Source organism: Mobula birostris, chromosome 28, assembly GCF_030028105.1.
Source record: "Mobula birostris isolate sMobBir1 chromosome 28, sMobBir1.hap1, whole genome shotgun sequence".
Classification (NCBI taxonomy): domain Eukaryota; kingdom Metazoa; phylum Chordata; class Chondrichthyes; order Myliobatiformes; family Myliobatidae; genus Mobula; species Mobula birostris.
In genome coordinates, this window is record NC_092397.1 from 2,996,736 (window position 1) to 3,016,581 (window position 19,846).

General features: G+C 50.8%; 1 protein-coding gene across 1 annotated transcript in view; it reads right to left on the minus strand.

The window, feature by feature from the left end:
- LOC140188916 (calpain-1 catalytic subunit-like) overlaps nt 1-18,810 on the minus strand; it is a 58,172-nt gene extending 39,362 nt beyond the window's left edge. The window contains exons 1-3 of the mRNA XM_072245569.1: nt 18,642-18,810; nt 4,309-4,611; nt 1,404-1,473 (exon numbers count right to left, since the gene is read on the minus strand). Of these exons, the coding sequence (XP_072101670.1) occupies nt 1,404-1,473; nt 4,309-4,548 (310 nt within the window). The 5' untranslated portion in view covers nt 4,549-4,611; nt 18,642-18,810. The remainder of the gene's footprint in view (nt 1-1,403; nt 1,474-4,308; nt 4,612-18,641) is intronic.
- Nucleotides 18,811-19,846: the final 1,036 nt, after the last annotated feature.

Genomic DNA, 19,846 nt, shown 5'->3' on the forward strand with positions numbered 1-19,846 from the left:
TCTGTGGCAATGAATTCCACAGATTCCCTATTTTCCGGCTGAAGAAATTCTTCACACATCTCTGTTCTAAAAGAACACCCCTCTAGTCTGAGTGTGTCCTCTGGTCCTAGGCTCCCCCACTATAGGAAGCATCCTCTCACATCCACTCTATCTGTGTCCTCTGGTCCGAGACTGCCCCACTATAGGAAACATCCTCTCACATCCACTCTATCTGTGTCCTCTGGTCCGAGACTCCCCACTATAGGAAACATCCTCTCCACATCCACTCTATCTGTGTCCTCTGGTCCTAGACTCCCCCACTATAGGAAACATCCTCTCCATATCCACTCTATCTGTGTCCTCTGGTCCTAGACTCCCCACTATAGGAAACATCCTCTCCACATCCACTCTATCTGTGTCCTCTGGTCCAAGACTCCCCCACTATAGGAAACATCCTCTCCACATCCACTCTGTCTGTGTCCTCTGGTCCTACGCTCCCCCACTATAGGAAACATCCTCTCCACATCCACTCTATCTGTGTCCTCTGGTCCTAGACTCCCCACTATAGGAAACATCCTCTCCACATCCACTCTATCTGTGTCCTCTGGTCCTAGACTCCCCACTATAGGAAACATCCTCTCCACATCCACTCTGTCTGTGTCCTCTGGTTCTAGACTCCCCCACTATAGGAAACATCCTCTCCACATCCACCCTATCTGTGTCCTCTGGTCCTAGACTCCCCACTATAGGAAACATCCTCTCCACATCCACTCTGTCTGTGTCCTCTGGTTCTAGACTCCCCCACTATAGGAAACATCCTCTCCACATCCACCCTATCTGTGTCCTCTGGTCCTAGACTCCCCACTATAGGAAACATACTCTCCACACCCACTCTATCTGTGTCCTCTGGTCCTAGACTCCCCCACTATAGGAAACATCCTCTCCACATCCACTCTATCTGTGCCCTCTGGTCCTAGACTCCCCCACTATAGGAAACATCCTCTCCACATCCACTCTATCTGTGTCCTCTGGTCCTAGACTCCCCCACTATAGGAAACATCCTCTCCATATCCACTCTATCTAGGCCTTTCAATGATATCTCCCCCTCCCCCAGTTTCTATACTCCAAGTCCAGGCCAGGAGCCATCAAATTCTCCACATATCTTAACCCTTTCATTCCTGGGAACATTTTTGTAAATGTCCTCTGGTCCCTCTCCAGTGCCAGCACATCCTTTCTTAGCTCGGGGCCCGAAAATTGCTCACAATACTCCAAATGTGGTCTGGCCAAAGGCTCATCTTTCAGAGACAAGGGTCTTCCACACTCGTTCCTCTAAATGGACACCCTCCTGTTCTGAGGCTGTGCTCGCTCGTCCTGGACCCAGACGAGATGAAGGGGTGTAACCCAGGCCGAGGCACGTGTCTTACCTAAGGCCCCCTGGCAGATGTCTGTCCGAGTCGCTCCGTCGAGGATAAACTGGGGGTTGTTACAGATCTCCTGCAAAAAAGAAACGCCACAGAAATCGCATTGGTCGTCAGAGGGCAGATCTTCTCTCACCCCAACACTGAATTGTTCCCACCACCTATGGGCTCTCTTTCCAGGACTCTTCTCCTCGTAATTGCTGCCTGTTACGCCGCTGGTGTTTGGGGGCGGCCACGAAGGACCTCCATCTCTGCTTCCGTGACGGTCTTGCTTGACCAGTCAGGGCTGCTGGCCCCGAGCCTGGAGGACCGGTGGACCACTCTTAGTCTGACCTCCGGCCTTTGACCCTGTTCGGCGTGGGTGATCCAACCAAGAGCCCCAGCTCCAGCCAGCATCGCTGCCTGGGTCATTGAGGCTGGCCAGCCTCCAAACCCCCCGACGAGGTCACGGACCTCTTGGAGGACTCATCTCATGCTTGTTTTTCGGTGGTCGTTTGCCTGCCCTGTCGGGTCGGTCTTTCATCGACTCCACCGTCTCTGCTTGTATTTACTGTGAATGCCGACTAGAAATTGAATCCCCAGGTGACATGCACGGACCTTGCCAAAAACGTTTCTTCGAGCCTTGGTCCCAGCATCCTTAGCGCCATGACAGAGCCACACCCTTCCCATCACATCAGCCCCGGGGGAAAATTCCGGGGCCTGGACCCCGCCAGGGGGAACCTGAGAACTGCGGTCAGATTTGCCGTCACTGGAATGCAATGGTGAAGTCGTAAAAAGAGGCTGTTGAGGCCTAATTTGGAGAACTGCGTGCAGTTCTGCTCACCTGCCGACAGGAAAGATGTCAATAAGACTGAAAGAGTGCGGAGAAATTTCACAGGAGTCTTTGCAGGACTTGATTGACCTGAGTTTTAGGTCATGGTTAAGACTTTATTCCCTGGAACGTAGGAGAATGAGGGGAGATTTGATAGAGGTATGCAAAATTGTGAGGGGTATAGAGTAAGTGCTTTTTTCCCCCACTGAGGTTGGGTGAGACTACAATTAGAGGTCATGGGTTAAGGGTGAAAGGTGAACTGGCTACGGAGAACCTGAGGGGGAACTTCTTCACTCGGAGAGCTGACAGTGAGGATTGAGCTGCCAGCGGGAGTGTTGGATGCAGGTTCGACTGCAACGTTGAAGAGAAGTTTGGTTGGGAGGGATAGGGAGGGCTATGGTCCGGATGCAGGACGTCGGGACCAAGCAGAATAATAGTTCGGCAGAGGCTAGATGGGCCGAAGGGCTGTGGCGCTCCCCGACCCCCCCCATGACATGCACCGAGAAGCTCTCAACACAAGAGATTCTGCAGACACTGGAGATTCAGAGCAACACACACAAAATGCTGGAGGAACTGGGCAGGCCGGGCCGCATCCAGGGGAGGGGAATAAGCTGTCGACGTTTCAGGCCGAGGCCCTTCTGAGAAGGAAGGGGGAAGAGGCCAGAATAAAAAGGCGTGGGGAGGGGAAAGATAGCTGAAAGGTGATGGGTGAAGCCAGGTGGGTGGGAAAGGTGAAGGGCTGGAGAGGAAGGAATCCGATAGGAGAGGAGAGTGGACCACAGGAGAAAGGGAAGGCGGACAGGACCCGGGGGGATAGGCAGGTGAGAACAGGTAAAAGGTTAGGGTGGGGAATCAAGGAAAGGTCGGGGGAAGATTTATTTACCGGAAGGAGAAATCGATACCCATGCCATCAGGTTGGAGGCTGGCCAGACGGAGTATGAGGTGCTGCTCCTCCACCCTGAGAAGGGCCTCATCCTGACACAAGAGGAGGCCGAGGACCGACATGTCGGAACGGGAATGGGAATGGGAAATATTGCCGAGAAATTGGTTGTTTTATGGCAGCTCCTGGGTGTCAGCATCATTGAACATATATCCCGGACGAGGAAGAAACTTTCAAAACTAGAGGTTAATTTAAGGTGAAAGGGGGAAAATTCAAAGGAGATGTGTGGGGAAACTTGTATTTTTTTCAGAGGTGGTGGTGGGCACCCAGACTGTACTGCTTGGAGTGGCTGTGGACCATAAGACCATGTGACAATCAGGCCATTCAGCTCATCTAGTCTGTTCCACCACTCCAACATGTCCAACATTGTCCCTCTCAGCCCCCATTTCCTGCCTTCTCCCCATATCCCTTCATACCCTGACTAATCAAGAACCTATCAACCTCCAACTTAAAAATACCCAATGATTTATGGCAACCCATTCCACAGATTCACCACCCTTTGGCTAAAGAAATTCCTCCTCATCTCTGTTCTACCTGAATATCCCTCTTCTCTGAGTCTGTTCCCCCTGGTCCTAGACTCCCCCACCATAGGAAACATCCTCTCCACATCCACTCTATCTGTGTCCTCTGGTCCTAGACTCCCCCACTATAGGAAACATCCTCTCCATGTCCACTCTATCTGTGTCCTCTGGTCCTAGACTCCCCCATTATAGGAGACATCCTCTCCATGTCCATTCAATGTTCGACAGGTTTCAATGAGATCCCCGCTGCATTCTTCTAAACTCCAACGAGTACAAGCCTAGAGCTATCAAATGCTCCTCGAGCGTTAACCCTTTCATCCCCGGAATCATTCTCATTCACCTCCTCTGGGCCGTCTCTAATACCAGCAGGTCTTTTCTTTGATAAGGGGTTCAAAACTGCTCACAATACTGCATGTGCAGTCTGACCAATGTCTTAGGAAGCCTCAGCATTGGTGGATGCAGGGACACCAGATTTTTTTCTGTCCCCGTTCTCCCTTACCAATCAGAACCTGTATATCTCTGCCTTCAGTACACTGACTGACTGGGCCACCACTCCCAGTGCGTAACGTGGACCGACCTGGGGGACGAGGAAGGTGTTCCCGAGGCCCCGCCACGTTCCGATTCCCCAGTCACACTCACCCCAGGTCTCTTCCAGCGAATCCCGGACGTTTTTGACGATTTTGGCCCCAGCTCCTTGAACCCAATGATGGAGGGGCCGGGAGGGAAGTGGACATCCTCAAACATCACCCCTCGGCTGAGGCAATCATCCCGGAGGGTCTGGAAGTCCTGCCCGAGGTACTTGAAGGCCTGATCGTGCCTGCCCGCCCCAAGTTCCTTCTGCCTCTGTCTGCAGACACGGCTGGCCACGCCACAGTACATTCCTGCGGTGTGCCGGTGAGGGTACAGGTCGCGAAACGGCAGTCAGCCACGGGCGAGTGCGAGCTGCATACAAAGTAAAAGCAGATATGTCAATCCATGGGGTAAAGAGAGTCTAGCACAGAAACACATACAGTACTCTTACACGCCAGAATCAAAAAATATATATTTGTATAAAATTCAAATCAAATCAAAATCAAGTTTTTAGAAGTAGAACTTTTGATCCCCGATTCGATTTTGAGTGACGGTGGGGTTCTTTTGCCAAATATTATCATTTACTTTGAATTAATTTATATGGTTTCCTTCCATTTTTATGTTGCATAAATGTGATTTGGCAGTTGTTGTTTTCTTTTTCTTCTTTTATATATATAAATGATTGTAAAACGTATTGCTCCGGGAGTTGGTTCCTAATGGGTTTTTCCCTCTTTTTTTTTGTTTTGTAGTTAGCGGAGGTTTTTTAGTTAGTTGGGGTTCTCTTTTTTCCTTCTTTTTTTTTATATATTTTTTTTTCTTTTTCATTAGCATATACAGTATAAGTTTTTTTCTTCAGTTTTATTAATTATATATACTAATTTGTTGAACTTCTGTAGAAGATTATATATCAATAAAAAGATTTTAAAAATGAAAAACGAAAATGAAAATCAAGTTTAATTATAATTCAACCACACATGAATATGACCAAATGAAACAGCATTTCTCTGGGGCCAAGGTGTAAAACATACACAGCACATTTAAAATAGCTAGCAAATAAAAAAACAGCCATGCAAAAAAACACATACCTAGCCCAAGACCCTGAGCAAAGTGTCCCGCAAATTGATTGCACAGTTCCCGGCAGAGTGTAAATGCACACAATCCAGCCTGTTGTTCCACCGATCGAACACAGGGGGGCAGCATGTACCGGCGAGGCCGGCCCCCCAACCGAGCACGATGCCACGCTGCATCTCCTCACCTGGACTGCAGCAGCAGGCAAGCCCGTGGCTTGAGGCCTAGTAGTCAATACGATTGAGGCTACGCGGCTTCCCCGCCACCTGTCGCACCACCAAACGAGGGAAACAGGCCTGCAGCATCTCACATTATCATTGTCTAACCAGCTCTTGCGATCGCAAGAGAAAGGTCCCAGAAAATCACCCATGGTTACACTGCATGCTGCCTTTGCACACCAATTCCAAAAGAGAGTCCAACACAGAAACAGCCACACTACTTTGATTAACCAAAATAAAAAAGGCATTTGCTTTAAAAAAGTTTTGAAAACTATATAAGCATGTAGTTAAAATCCTGAGGAACTTGGCTGGTAAGGCGGACAATACCTATCTGTAACTCCCTAGGCTAGTACACTAATCTTTTTTAATCAAAATAAACTTTATTCATCATAACATTTGCACCCAGAGCATCTCTATAAGCACAACAGGTTGAATCTCAAAGTGACTACGTGCACACCAGCTCGTTAACGCAAATATCTAATCAGCCAATCATGTGGCAGCAACTCAGTGCACGAAAGCATGCAGACACGGTCAAGAGCGTTGCTCAGATCAAACATCAGAATGGAGGAAGAAATGTGATCTGAGTGACTTTCACCGTGCAATGCTCGCCGATGTCAGACAAGGTTGTTTGAGTATCTCAGAAACTGCTGATCTCCTGAGATTTTCACAAACAACAGTCTACAGAGTTTACAGAGGAAGGTACAAGACATAAAAACATCCAATGAGAGGCAGTTCTGTGGGTAAAAATACCTTGTTAATGAGAAAGGTCAGAAGATAATGGCCAGACTGGTTCAAGATGAGAGGAAGCCGACAGTAACTCAAATAACAACATGTTACAACAGTGGTGTTCAGAAGAGCATTTTTGAACGCACAACATATCGAACCTCGAAGTGGACAGGATACAACAGCAAAAGACCATGAACACACACTCAGTGACCACCGAGTGTATTTTCAAGAATAAACCATCGATGTTTAATCAGGGTGAGGGTCACTCACTGTGTAACTGTACAGAGTCACTGTTTATTCAGGGTGAGGGTCACTGTGTAACTGTACAGAGTCACTGTTTATTCAGGGTGAGGGTCTCTGTGTAACTGTACAGTCATTGTTTATTCAGGGTGAGGGTCACTGTGTAACTGTACAGAGTCACTGTTTATTCATGGTGAGGGTCACTGTGTAACTGTACAGAGTCACTGTTTATTCAGGGTGAGGGTCACTGTGTAACTGTACAGAGTCACTGTTTATTCAGGGTGAGGGTCACTCACTGTGTAACTGTACAGAGTCACTGTTTATTCAGGGTGAGGGTCACTCACTGTGTAACTGTACAGAGTCACTGTTTATTCAGGGTGAGGGTCACTCACTGTGTAACTGTACAGAGTGACTGTTTATTCAGGGTGAGGGTCACTGTGTAACTGTACAGAGACACTGTTTATTCAGGGTGAGGGTCACTGTGTAACTGTACAGAGTCACTGTTTATTCAGGGTGAGGGTCACTGTGTAACTTTACAGTGTCACTGTTCATTTTGGAGACTGTCTTTCACTGTGACTGTAAAGTGTCACCATTTATTTCCAGGTGAGGGTCATTGTTCAACTATGCAAAGACACTGTTTACTCAGGGTGAGAGTCACTGTGTAAATGTTGAACTGAAGATGACTCGTCACGTGTGCGTCGAACATTGACACACAGCGAGCTGTGCCACAAGTATCAACGACCGGCTCCATGCAAAGGACACTCCGCTGTGTTGCACACCCACCTCACCCACACGTCTTTGGTACGTGGGAGGGAAGTGGAGATCCAGGGGCACAGCCAAGTGGTCACAGGGAGAACATACAAACTCCTTACAGGACATGATTTTCCTCTGGCTGATTGGCACGCCCACGTTTACACAGGCTCGGTCAGGGAAATTTTATTTCAGATAAGATCCAGCAGTTTGCTTAACCGGCTCACAAACTGTATGGGATTTTTAAAAAGCCCCGCAGTCCTTGCCAGGGGTGTGAAGCAAGGCGCAGCCGAGGGAAACTGCTACACGGGAGGGGTGGGAGGCGAAGGAAGTTTCTGGAGGAAATTCCCAGGCTCGGGAGTGAGGAAGGGTGTGGCGAGAGGTGAAGGGAGTGGGTCGGAGGAGTTGGTCATGAGACTGGAATTGGAGGATTGCAGGGTGTGGCACAGTAGTGCACACCACTACAGCAACAACAGCCCAGGTTCAAGTCCCACCATTGTCCAAACTACCACAAGGTATAGGAGCAGAAGTAGGCCCAGAGCCTGCTCTGTCATTTCATCATGACTGATCCATTTCCCCTCTCAGCCCCAATCTCCTGCCCTCTTCCCCTATCCCTTCGTGCCCTGACTAATCTTGAACCTATCAACTTCTGCCTGAAATTGACCCACTGACTTGGCCTCCACAGTTGCCCATGGCAACGAACTCCCCGGATTCACCACTCTCTGGCTAAAGAAATTTCTCCTCATTTCCAGTCTAAACAGAAGCCTCTCAATTCTGAGGCTGTGCCCTCTGGTCCTAAACTCCCCAACATTGGAAACATCCTTTCATCCACTCTATCTGTGTCCTCTGGTCCTAGACTCCCCCACCATGGGAAACATCCTCTCCACATCCACTCTATCTGTATCCTCTGGTCCTAGACTCCCCCACTACAGGAAACATCCTCTCCACATCCACTCTATCTGTGTCCTCTGGTCCTAGACTCCCCCACCATGGGAAACATCCTCTCCACATCCACTCTATCTGTGTCCTCTGGTCCTAGACTGCCCCACCATGGGAAACATCCTCTCCACATCCACTCTATCTGTGTCCTCTGGTCCTAGACTGCCCCACTATAAGAAACATCCTCTCCACATCCACTCTATCTGTGCTCACTGGTCCCAGACTCCCCCACTACAGGAAACATCCTCTCCACATCCACTCTATCTGTGTCCTCTGGTCCTAGACTCCCCCACCATGGGAAACATCCTCTCCACATGCATTCTGTCGAGGCCTTTCACCATTCCATAGGTTTCAATCAGATCACTTCTCATTCTTTTAAACTCCAGTGAGTACAGGCCCAGAACCATCAAACATTCCTCATATAACAAGCCTTTCAATCCCGGAATCATTTTCATGAAATTCCTTTGAACGTGGTGGGAGAATAATCTCCATCACACACCTCTCGAAGTTTGGATCTTCTCTTCATGACCAGTTTCCAACGGGTGCTCTGGTGTCCCCCCACATTCCAAAGAAGTAGGGTTTAATTGGTCACAATAAACCTCCTAGTGACCAATTAATTGGGTGTTTGGATTCATCGTGCCGGAGGACCTACTGAATATTGAAAGGACTAGACAGGGTGGATGTGGAGAGGACGTTTCCTGTGGTGGGGGTATCCAGAACTAGAGGGCACAGCCTCGAAATTGAGGGGCAACCTTTTAGAACAGAGGTAAGGAGGAATTTTTTTGGCCAGAGGGCAGTAAATCTGTGGAATACTCTGCCACAGACTGCGGTGGAGGCCAAGTCCGTGTGTATACTTAGGGTGGAAGCTGATCATTTCCTGATCGGTCGGGGCATCAGAGGATCAGAAGGCAGGTGCGTGGGGTCGAGTGGGATCCGGGAGCAGCCGTGGAGTTGCGGAACAGACTCGATGGGCTGAATGGCCTAATTCTGATCCTAATTCTTATGGTCTTATGTCATATCTCTAGATAAAATAGAATTCTACAAGGGCTCTCCACTCTGAAACATGCTGAGGTTCGAGATTATTCAACCTTGTAACAAGTTCAAAGTAAGTTTCTTGTTAAAGTATGTATATGTCACCATATCGGACCCAGAGGTTCATTTTCTTGCAGGCATTCACAGCAGAACTAAGAAATACAATAGAAGCAATGAAAAGCTACTCACAAACACTGACAAACAACCGACGTGCAAAAGACAAACTGTGTAAATACAAAAAAAGATATTATTTGTAAATAAATCATTAAATAAATAATACCGAGAACTCAAGTTGTAGAGACCTTGAAAGTGAGTCTGTAGGTTGTGGGATCAGTTCAGTGTTGGGCTGAGTGAAGTTACCCACACCGGTTCAGGAGCTGGATAGTTGAGGGGTAATAACTGTTCCTGAACCTGGTGGTGTGGGTCTCAAGGCTCCTGAACCTCCTTCCTGATGGTTGAGGGGCAATAACTGTTCCTGAACCTGGTGGTGTGGGTCCTGAGGCTCCTGTACCTCCTGCCTGATGGTTGAGGGGTAATAACTGTTCCTGAACCTGGTGGTGTGGGTCCTGAGGCTCCTGTACCTCCTTCCTGATGGTTGAGGGGTAATAACTGTTCCTGAACCTGGTGGTGTGGGTATTGAGGCTCCTGTACCTCCTTCCTGATGGTTGAGGGGTAATAACTGTTCTTGAACCTGGCAGTGTGGGTCCTGAGGCTCCTGTACCTCCTGCAGAAGGGAGCATGGCCTAGCTGGTGAAAGAGCCGGGGAGGGGGGGCTCTTTGATGACGGATGCTGCTTTCCTGCGACAATGCTCCTTGTAAATATGTTCGATGATGGGAGGGTGGGGGCTCTTACTCGTGATGGACTGGGCCATATCCACTACCTTTTGTTTTGGTTAAGATGCATTCATTACATTGGTGTTTCCAGACCAGGTTATAATGCAACCAGACAGGATACTCTCAATGTTGCAACCATTGTAGTCTGTCAAAGTTTTAGATGGCAGAGCGAATCTTTGCAAACTTCTAAGGAAGCAGAGGCGCCATCCAGCCTACTCAGTAACGGCACTTACACGCCGGGCCTGGTCCTCCAAAATGATAACACTTAACGTTCTGACCCTCTCCATGGGCCTCTGGCTTCCTCCTCCTGAGGCCTACGATCAGCTCCCTGGCCTTGCTGACGTTGAGTGAGAGGCTGTTGCTGTGGAACTGCTCAGCCAGATTTCCAGTCTCCCTCCTGTGTGCTGATTCACCACCACCTTCGATTCAGCCAACGACAGTGGTGTCGTCAGCAAACCTGAATGTGATATTGGAGCTGTGCTTAGCCACACAGACATAAATGTAAAGTGAGTAGAGCAGGGGGCTAAGCACACAGCCTTGGGGTGCACCCGTACTGATGGGGATCGTGGAGGTGTTCTTGCCAATCTGAGCTGAGTGAGGTCTGCAAGTGAGGGAATCGAGGGTCCAGTTGCACAAAGGGGTGTTGAGGCCAAGGTCGTGGAGCTTATTGATTAGTTTTGAGGGGATGCTGGCATTGAATGTTGAGCTGTAGTCAATAAAGAGCGTCCTGATGTGTGCACCTTTGCTGTCCAGATGTTCCAGGGTTGAGGTGGCATCTGCTGAGGACCTGTTGTGACGATAGGAAAACTGGAGCGGATCCAAGTCCCTTCCCAGGCAGGAGTTGATAAGTTCCATCACCAACCCCTCAAAACACTTCATCACTGTGGATGTTAAGTGCTACTGGACGATGGTCAATGAGGCAGCTCACCATCTTCTTGGGCACGGGTATAACTGAAGCCTGCTCGAAGCAGGTGGGAAACTCAGACTGCCGAGGTGAGAGGTTAAAGATGTCAGTGGACACACCAGCCGGTTGACCAGCTCAGGTCTTTAGTAATCGGCCAGGTACCCCGTCTGGGCCGGATGCTATCCGTGGGTTCGCCCCCTGAACAACACGGCCACATCAGCTTCAGACACAGGGTCACCAGGGCTGTGGGAGTTCATGAGGGTGCCTCCGTGTTCTGTCAGCCAAAGCAAGCATAAAAGGCATCGATCTCACCTCGGAGCAAAACCTTGTTGTCATGTGCACCTCTGGAACATCGGACTCAGTGGTGCCATGACGACAACCTCTCACTCCATGTCAGATGACTACTGACTTCAGGAGGAGGAAACCAGAGGCCCTCATTCGAGGGTCTGAGGTGGAGAGGGTCAGCAACTTTAAGCTTCTCAGTGTTACTTTGAAAGACCCGTCCTGGGCCCAGCACGCAAGTGCTGTTCTGAAGCACCTCTACTTCCTTAGGAGCTGGCAAAGACTCAGCATGATATCTAAAACTTTGGCAACCTTCTATAGATGTAAAGTAAAGAGTGTATTGACTGGCTGCATCACAGCCTGGGATGGAAACACCAATGCTCTTAAATGGAAAATCCTACAAAACATGGTGGATGCGGCCCAGTCCATCACAGGTAAAGCCCTCCCTGCCATTGAGCACGTCTACATGAAATATGGTTGCAGGAAAGCAGCATCCGTCATCAGGGACCCCGACCACCCAGGACAGGCTCTCTTCTCACTATTCCCATCAGGAAGGAGGTACAGGAGCCCCAGGACTCACACCACCAGGTTCAGGAACAGTTGTTACCCCTCAACCATCAGGAAGGAGGTACAGGAGACTCAGGACCCACACCACCAGCTTCAGGAACAGTTATTACCCTACAACCATCAGGCAGGAGGTACAGGAGCCTCAGGACCCACACCACCAGGTTCAGGAACAGTTATTACCCTCAACCATCAGGCAGGAGGTACAGGAGCCTCAGGACCCACACCACCAGGTTCAGGAACAGTTATTACCCCATAACCATCAGGAAGGAGGTACAGGAGCCTCAGGACCCACACCACCAGGTTCAGGAACAGTTATTACCCTCAACCATCAGGAAGGAGGTACAGGAGCTTCACGTTCACACCACCAGGTTCAGGAACAGTTATTACCCTACAACCATCAGGAAGGAGGTACAGGAGCCTCAGGACCCACACCACCAGGTTCAGGAACAGTTATTACCCCTCAACCATCAGGCTCTTGAACCAAAGGGGATAACTTCACTCAACTTCACTTGCCCCGTTACTGAAATGTTCCCAAAACCTATGGACTCACTTTCAAGGTTGCTTCATCTCAAGTTCTCAATATTTATTGGTTAGTTATTTATTATTCTCTCTCTCTTTTGTAACTGCACAGTTTGTTGTCTTCGCAAGCTCCTTGAACACCCAAGTCACTGCAGTCTTTCATTGATCCCATTAACGTTATTTTTCCTGTTAGGTATTTATTGAGTATGCCCGCAAGAAAATGAATGGCAGAGGCTGACATGGTGGCAGATATGCACTTTGATAATAAATTGACTTTGAACTTTGACTCTGCTCTGAAGGAGGAGGCAGCGTTCAGACCATGCCATGGCTGTCGAGCACCCTTCAGCAATTCTAGTTTGGTCCAGAGCTGCCACTTGGCGCGTGAGGTGGCTTTCCGGAGACCGCGCATGGCCCTGAACGCCGTTGGCCTGGCCCGCAGCAGAGTGTGGATCCCCCGGTTTGTCTCTCCCAGGGCTTCTAGCTGAGGAAGGCTCTGAACGATTTTGTGGGGACACGCTTGTCTGCGACAGTCTTTACGAAGCCTGACGCATATTCATTCAGATCCTCTGAGCAGCCCTCGAACCGCCGAATTGAAGGATTCCCGTGGAACACCCCTCAGCTGTCCTCATCTCTTTCGCCTCTGCCTGTGCGCGGGGAGCAGGAGGACAGTCAGATGATCAGACTTCCCAAAATGTGGCCCAGGGATGGAACGGCAGGCATTCTTGAAGGTAATGTCGCTGTGGCTGAGTGTGTTGGCTCCTCTGGTGCCGATGGTAACTGAACAGAGGTTTCTTCAAGCAAGCCTGACTGAATTCCCGACAAGGATATGAAAGGCGACGGGCTAAGCTGTAGGTAGCCGTCAAGGCACGAGGCTGAGTAATCCACTGGATGGGTCCCCACTTGTGCTGGACGACGGCAGCGTTGGCTGAGACTGCTCGACCCCATGCAGATGGTGGCCCGGTGTAAATACTAACTGTGGACGTTGGGGGCCGAGGCGACGGTTAACAATGCCCAGGCGAGGACGGTTCGCAGGCCGTGAGCAGTCAGTCCAGGCAAGAGCGTCTTTGGAGAGTGCAACTTCCCTTTCGTGCAACAGGAGGCTGAAACCATTTTAGCTCACTGAGATGAGATGAAGATGCAACCATGCCAACGCACACTGACCAAGAGACAACGGGAGGGCGTACAGGAGCGAGACAGATCAGCTGGAGGAGAGGTGTCGCAGCAACAACCTGGCACTCAGCGTCAGTCAGACCAAAGAGCTGATCACGGACTTCAGGAAAGGTAAGGTGAGTGAACACACACCAGTCCTCATACAGGGATCAGAGGTGGAGAGAGTGAGCAATTTGTAGTTTCAGGGAGTCAATCTCTCCAAGGATCCACCCTGGACCCAGCATACCGATGCAGCTACAAAGAAGGCCCGACAGCGGCTGTTTCTTCAGGAGTTTGAGGACATTTGGTCTGTCACCAAAGACACTCGCAAATTTCTGCAGATGTACCGTGGAGGGCGTTCTAACTGGTTGCATCACCGTCTGGTATCGGGGGCTACTGCACAGGGTTGATATAAGCTGCAGAGAGTTGTAAACTCAGTCAGTTCCATCACGTGCACCGGCCTCCGTAGTATCCAGGACATCTTCAAGGAGTGATGCCTCAGAAAGGCGGCGTCCATCATTAAGGACCCCCATCACCCAGGACATGCCCTCTTCTCATTGCTACCATCAGGGAGGAGGTACAGGAGCCTGAAGACACACACTCAGCAATTCAGGAACAGCTTCTTCCCCTCTGCCATCCAATTTCTGAATGGAGATTGAACCCATGAACACTGCTTTCTGCCCTTTTTTTTCAATACTTTTTAATTTGTTAATCTATATGATTATGATTAATAGTATATTGTATGTATTACACTGCACTGCTGTCACAAAACAACAAATTTCATGACATACACTCGGTAGCCACTTAATGAGGGACACCTGCACGCCTGCTCGTTAATGCAAATATCTAATCAGCCAATCACGTGGCAGCAACTCAAAGGTTAAAAGCACGCAGACATAGTCACGAGGTTCAGTTGCTGTTCAGACCAAACATCAGAACGGGGAAGGAAATGTGATCAAAATGACTTTGACCGTGGATTGATTGTCGGTGCCAGACGGGGTGGTTTGAGGATCCCGAAGACCGCTGATCTCCTGGGATTGTCGGATTTTCACCCACAGCAGTCTCCAGAGTTTAACAGAGAATGGTGTGGGAAACAAATTTAAAACATCCGGCGAGCAGCAGTTCTGTGGGCGGAAACGCCTTGTTGATGAGAGAGGTCAGAGGAGAATGGCCAGACTGGTTCAAGCTGACAGGAAGGTGACAGTAACTCAAATAACCACACGTTACAACAGTGGTGTGTAGAAGAGCATCTCTGAATGCACAACACGTCGAACCTTGAAGTGGATGGGCTACAGCAGCAGAAGATCATGAACATACACTCAGTGGCCACTTTACTGGGAACTGAAAGTATCTACTAAAGTTGCGTCTGGATGTGTATGTACTTTGATAATAAATTTCCTTTGACTTTGAGGTACTGTGTGCAATTCTGGCCACAGAAGGAGATTCAGATTCATTAATGACATGAAAATCAAAGTTCAAAGTTCATTATCAAAGTACACAACCTTCAGTTTCGTCCCCTTGCAGGCAGCCACAAAGCAAAGGAACCCATTGGAAGAAGGCTGTCAAACACCCAATGCCAATAAGCAGTCGTGGGCAGCACCGGCGCCATCACAAACATCAAATCGCACAGCGAAGTGTGTCGCTTGCGTCAACCACCAGCACGCCCCGGGGCCAGCCCGCGAGCACCACCGCGTCCACAGCGTTCAACTGAACAGGACACGCCATGGCCGCTGCAGGACAGGACAACAGCCGCTCCCTCTCTCACACACAAGCAGGCCTCCCAGCCCAGGTCAGGCCGCCTCCCAGACCTCCAGCACGGGCTGAGGCTGGAGGGGGCGCGGAGAAGGTTAAGAGCTGGACCCTAGGGCACGGGGTGATAAGGAGAGGCCGGAGAGTCTGGCCCTACTGCACAGGATGCTGGAGAAACTCAGCAGGTCAACGCTCAAAGTAATTTGACTATCAAAGTACATATACAACCCTGGGCATCACTCTCTTGTGGGCATACTCAATAAGCGGTAGAATAATAACTATAACTGGACTCATGAAAATAGAGCGTTCGAAGCGCAGAAAACGAATAAATAGAAATAAATATCGAGAACATGAGATGAAGAGCCCTAAAAGGTGAGTCCGTGGGTTGTGGGGACATTTTGGTGATGGGGCAAGTGAAGTCAAACCCCTTTGGTTCAAGAGCCTGATGGCTGAGGGGTCTGTATCCACTACTGTTACGGGGGGTCAGCATCGATGGGCTGAAGGGCCTGTTTCTGTGTCGTATGAATCAGTGAATGTAACGGAAAGTGGCTAGAATTTGGAGGAGGGGGCGGGAACATGGGCGAGGAGGGGTTGGTGGCTGAGGAGTGGTGGTGAGCGGGTGGGTGGTGGGGAGGGGGGGAGAGATGGGTCAGTTCGGATAAGGGTTGGGTCCATTCGTACGGAGGTCCTGTAGAACCTTTCTGGAATCTAGTGATTCTTGAAGGATCAACACTGGTTGAATGTCCAAGTTGGGCAAGCTTTCATTGATTCTGTTCTGGTTTTTACTGGTGAAAGAACTAAGTTTGTGAGATATCATTGAGGCCGCGCGGCATCGTCTGATGTGGAGAGCCATGATCGCCCAAGCGTGTAACACGCAAGGTACATGAAGAAGAAGAAGATGGTTTTTATTGAGAATTCCCACAAAAAAAAAAGAATCATAGGGCTGCAGCTGGTGATAGACAGCACCGATAAACAGAATCCTCCCCATCCTTCCGAAGTTCTCATGCTTAATCTTTTTACAACATTGAAAATCACAGTGGATTTAATGTGGCTTTTTTTGACACTGATCAACAGAAAAAGACTCTTTGTATCAAAGTGAAAACAGGTCCCACACTCGCCAGCACCACCAACGAATATCGACAAACTCACCGAGATCACCAGCGGATGCCAAGACACCCACTGCAGCGCCTCACCACCCCTGCGCATAGAAATAGACAAACTTGCCGACACGCCCCATAGTTACAGACGCACATGGCAGGGACACCTGTAGGTACCGACACAATCCCCAGGGCACTCACACCCACCACACTCCCTGGGACCCCCTGTAAATACAGACACACTCCCCGGGACCCCCTGTAAATACAGACACGCTCCCCGGGACCCCCTGTAAATACTGACTCACTCCCCGGGACCCCCTGTAAATAAAGACACATTCCCCGGGACCCCCTGTAAACACCGACACACTCCCCTGGACCCCCTGTAAATAAAGACACACTCCCCGGGACCCCCTGTAAATACTGACTCACTCCCCGGGACCCCCTGTAAATACAGACACGCTCCCCGGGACCCCCTGTAAATACTGACTCACTCCCCGGGACCCCCTGTAAATAAAGACACATTCCCCGGGACCCCCTGTAAACACCGACACACTCCCCTGGACCCCCTGTAAATAAAGACACACTCCCCGGGACCCCCTGTAAATACTGACTCACTCCCCGGGACCCCCTGTAAATAAAGACACACTCCCCGGGACCCCCTGTAAACACCGACACACTCCCCTGGACCCCCTGTAAATAAAGACACACTCCCCGGGACCCCCTGTAAACACTGACACACTCCCCTGGACCCCCTGTAAATATAGACACACTCCCTGGGACCCCCTGTAAATACAGACACACTCCCCGGGACCCCCTGTAAATACCGACACGCTCCCCGGGACCCCCTGTAAATACAGACACACTCCCCGGGACCCCTGTAAATACTGACACGCTCCCCGGGACCCCTGTAAATACTGACACGCTCCCCGGGACCCCCTGTAAATACTGACACGCTCCCTTGGACCCCTGTAAATACTGACACACTCCCCGGGATCCCCTGTAAATACTGACACGCTCCCTGGGACCCCTGTAAATAGAGACACGCTCCCCGGGATCCCCTGTAAATACTGACACACTCCCCGGGACCCCCTGTAAACACCGACACACTCCCCGGGACACCCTGTAAATATAGACACACTCCCCGGGACACCCTGTAAATACAAATACAGACACTCTCCCCGGGACACCCTGTAAATAAAGACATGCTCCCCGGGACTCCCTGTAAATACCGACACACTCCCCGGGACCCCTGTAAATACAGACACACTCCCCGGGACCCCCTGTAAATATAGACACACTCCCCGGGACACCCTGTAAATACAGACACACTCCCCGGGACACCCTGTAAATACTGACACTCTCCCCGGGACACCCTGTAAATACTGACACACTCCCTGGGATCCCCTGTAAATACAGACACACTCCCCAGGATCCCCCGTAAATAAAGACACACTCCCTGGGATCCCCTGTAAATACTGACACACTCCCCGGGACCCCCTGTAAATACAGACACACTCCCAGGGATCCCCTGTAAATACTGACAAACTCCCCGGGATCCCCTGTAAATAAAGACACACTCCCCGGGATCCCCTGTAAATACTGACACACTCCCAGGGATCCCCTGTAAATACTGACAAACTCCCCGGGATCCCCTGTAAATAAAGACACACTCCCCGGGACCCCCTGTAAATACTGACACACTCCCCGGGACCCCTGTAAATAGAGACACACTCCCCGGGACCCCTGTAAATACCGACACACTCCCCGGGACCCCCTGTAAATACTGACACACTCCCCGGGACCCCTGTAAATAGAGACACACTCCCCGGGACCCCTGTAAGTACCGACACGCTCCCCCGAGACCTCTGTAATACGCACCCTGAGACCCCTGTAAATACCAATACGTCCTCGGGGACATCTATAAGTACCGATACGCTCCCCAATACCCCTTGTAAATATCGACATGCTTCCCGGAACCCCTGTGAATACCGACACATTCCCGGGACCCCCTGTGAATACCGACACCCTCCCAGTACCCCCGTAAGTACCGACTCGCTCTCAGTACCCCCTGTGAGTACCGACACCCTCTCAGTACCCCCTGTGAGTACCGACACCCTCTCAGTACCCCCTGTGAATACCAACACCCTCCCAGTACCACCGTAAGAACCGACTGGAGACGCCCAGTAAATACAGATACAATCCCTGGAGACGCCCTGTAACTCAAGTTTTGCGGACTGCCCGCCTCTCGCATGACACGGTTCCGGACCGTCCCACCGTCCCAGTCCCGGTCCCGGTCCCGGTCCCGGGACTCGCCCCCACTCCACGCACCGTTCAAGGCTGCAGTCGGTGTCCTCGCCGCCGGTTCCCCGGGGAAAGTCTGAGCGCCGCTCGCTCTCTGTCTGGGGCGCGCTCTGGGTGCGCCGCGCCCATAGTGCGGGAGCGCGCACTGCGCCAGGCGCTGTCCGCGCTCTCGCCTCGCTTTGCCCGGCGGGCAGATCGGAGCCGATCCCCTCCCTGCAGTGCGAAGCTCCCTCGGCGCCGACCCTCCCACGTGACTGCGCTCACCCAATGCCGCCACTCCCATATTGTGGCGCTCCCTCAGCATACCTCAAAGCGCTGCTCTTCCTCTGCGCCGACCCCCCTCCCCAAAGTGCGAGGCTCCCTCAATAACGACCGCTCCCAGAATGCGAAGCTCCCTCTCTGCGCGAGGCTCCCTCAATACCGCCCCGTTCCACATTGTAAGCTCCCTCAGTTACACCTCTCCCACAGTGCGAAGCTCCCTCAGTAACGCCCCCTCACAGTGTAAACTCCCTCAATAACAATCCCTCCCTCAGTGCGAAGCTCCCTCACAGTGTAAACTCCCTCAATAACAATCCCTCCTTCAGTGCGAAGCTCCCTCAGTAACGCCCCCTCACAGTGTAAACTCCCTCAATAACAATCCTTCCCTCAGTGCGAAGCTCCCTCAGTAACGCCCCCTCAGTGTAAACTCCCTCAGTAACAACCCCTCCCTCAGTGCGAAGCTCCCTCACAGTGTAAACTCCCTCAATAACAATCCCTCCCTCAGTGCGAAGCTCCCTCACAGTGTAAACTCCCTCAATAACAATCCCTCCCTCAGTGCGAAGCTCCCTCAGTAACGCCCCCTCACAGTGTAAACTCCCTCAGTAACAACCCCTCCCTCAGTGCGAAGCTCCCTCAGTAACGCCCCCTCACAGTGTAAACTCCCTCAGTAACAATCCCTCCCTCAGTGCGAGGCTCCCTCACAGTGTAAACTCCCTCAATAACAATCCCTCCCTCAGTGCGAAGCTCCCTCACAGTGTAAACTCCCTCAATAACAATCCCTCCCTCAGTAACGCCCCCTCACAGTGTAAACTCCCTCAATAACAACGCCTCCCACTCCTCCCCCCACAGTGCGGGGGATTCGAACCTGCAACAGGTCATCCGAGTGATGTTTTCCGTCTGTTTAAAGATGCCATCATGTTTCAGGATCTGCAGGATCCCCTGTGATGAAGAAGGGAGCGGACAATCCCGGGTCT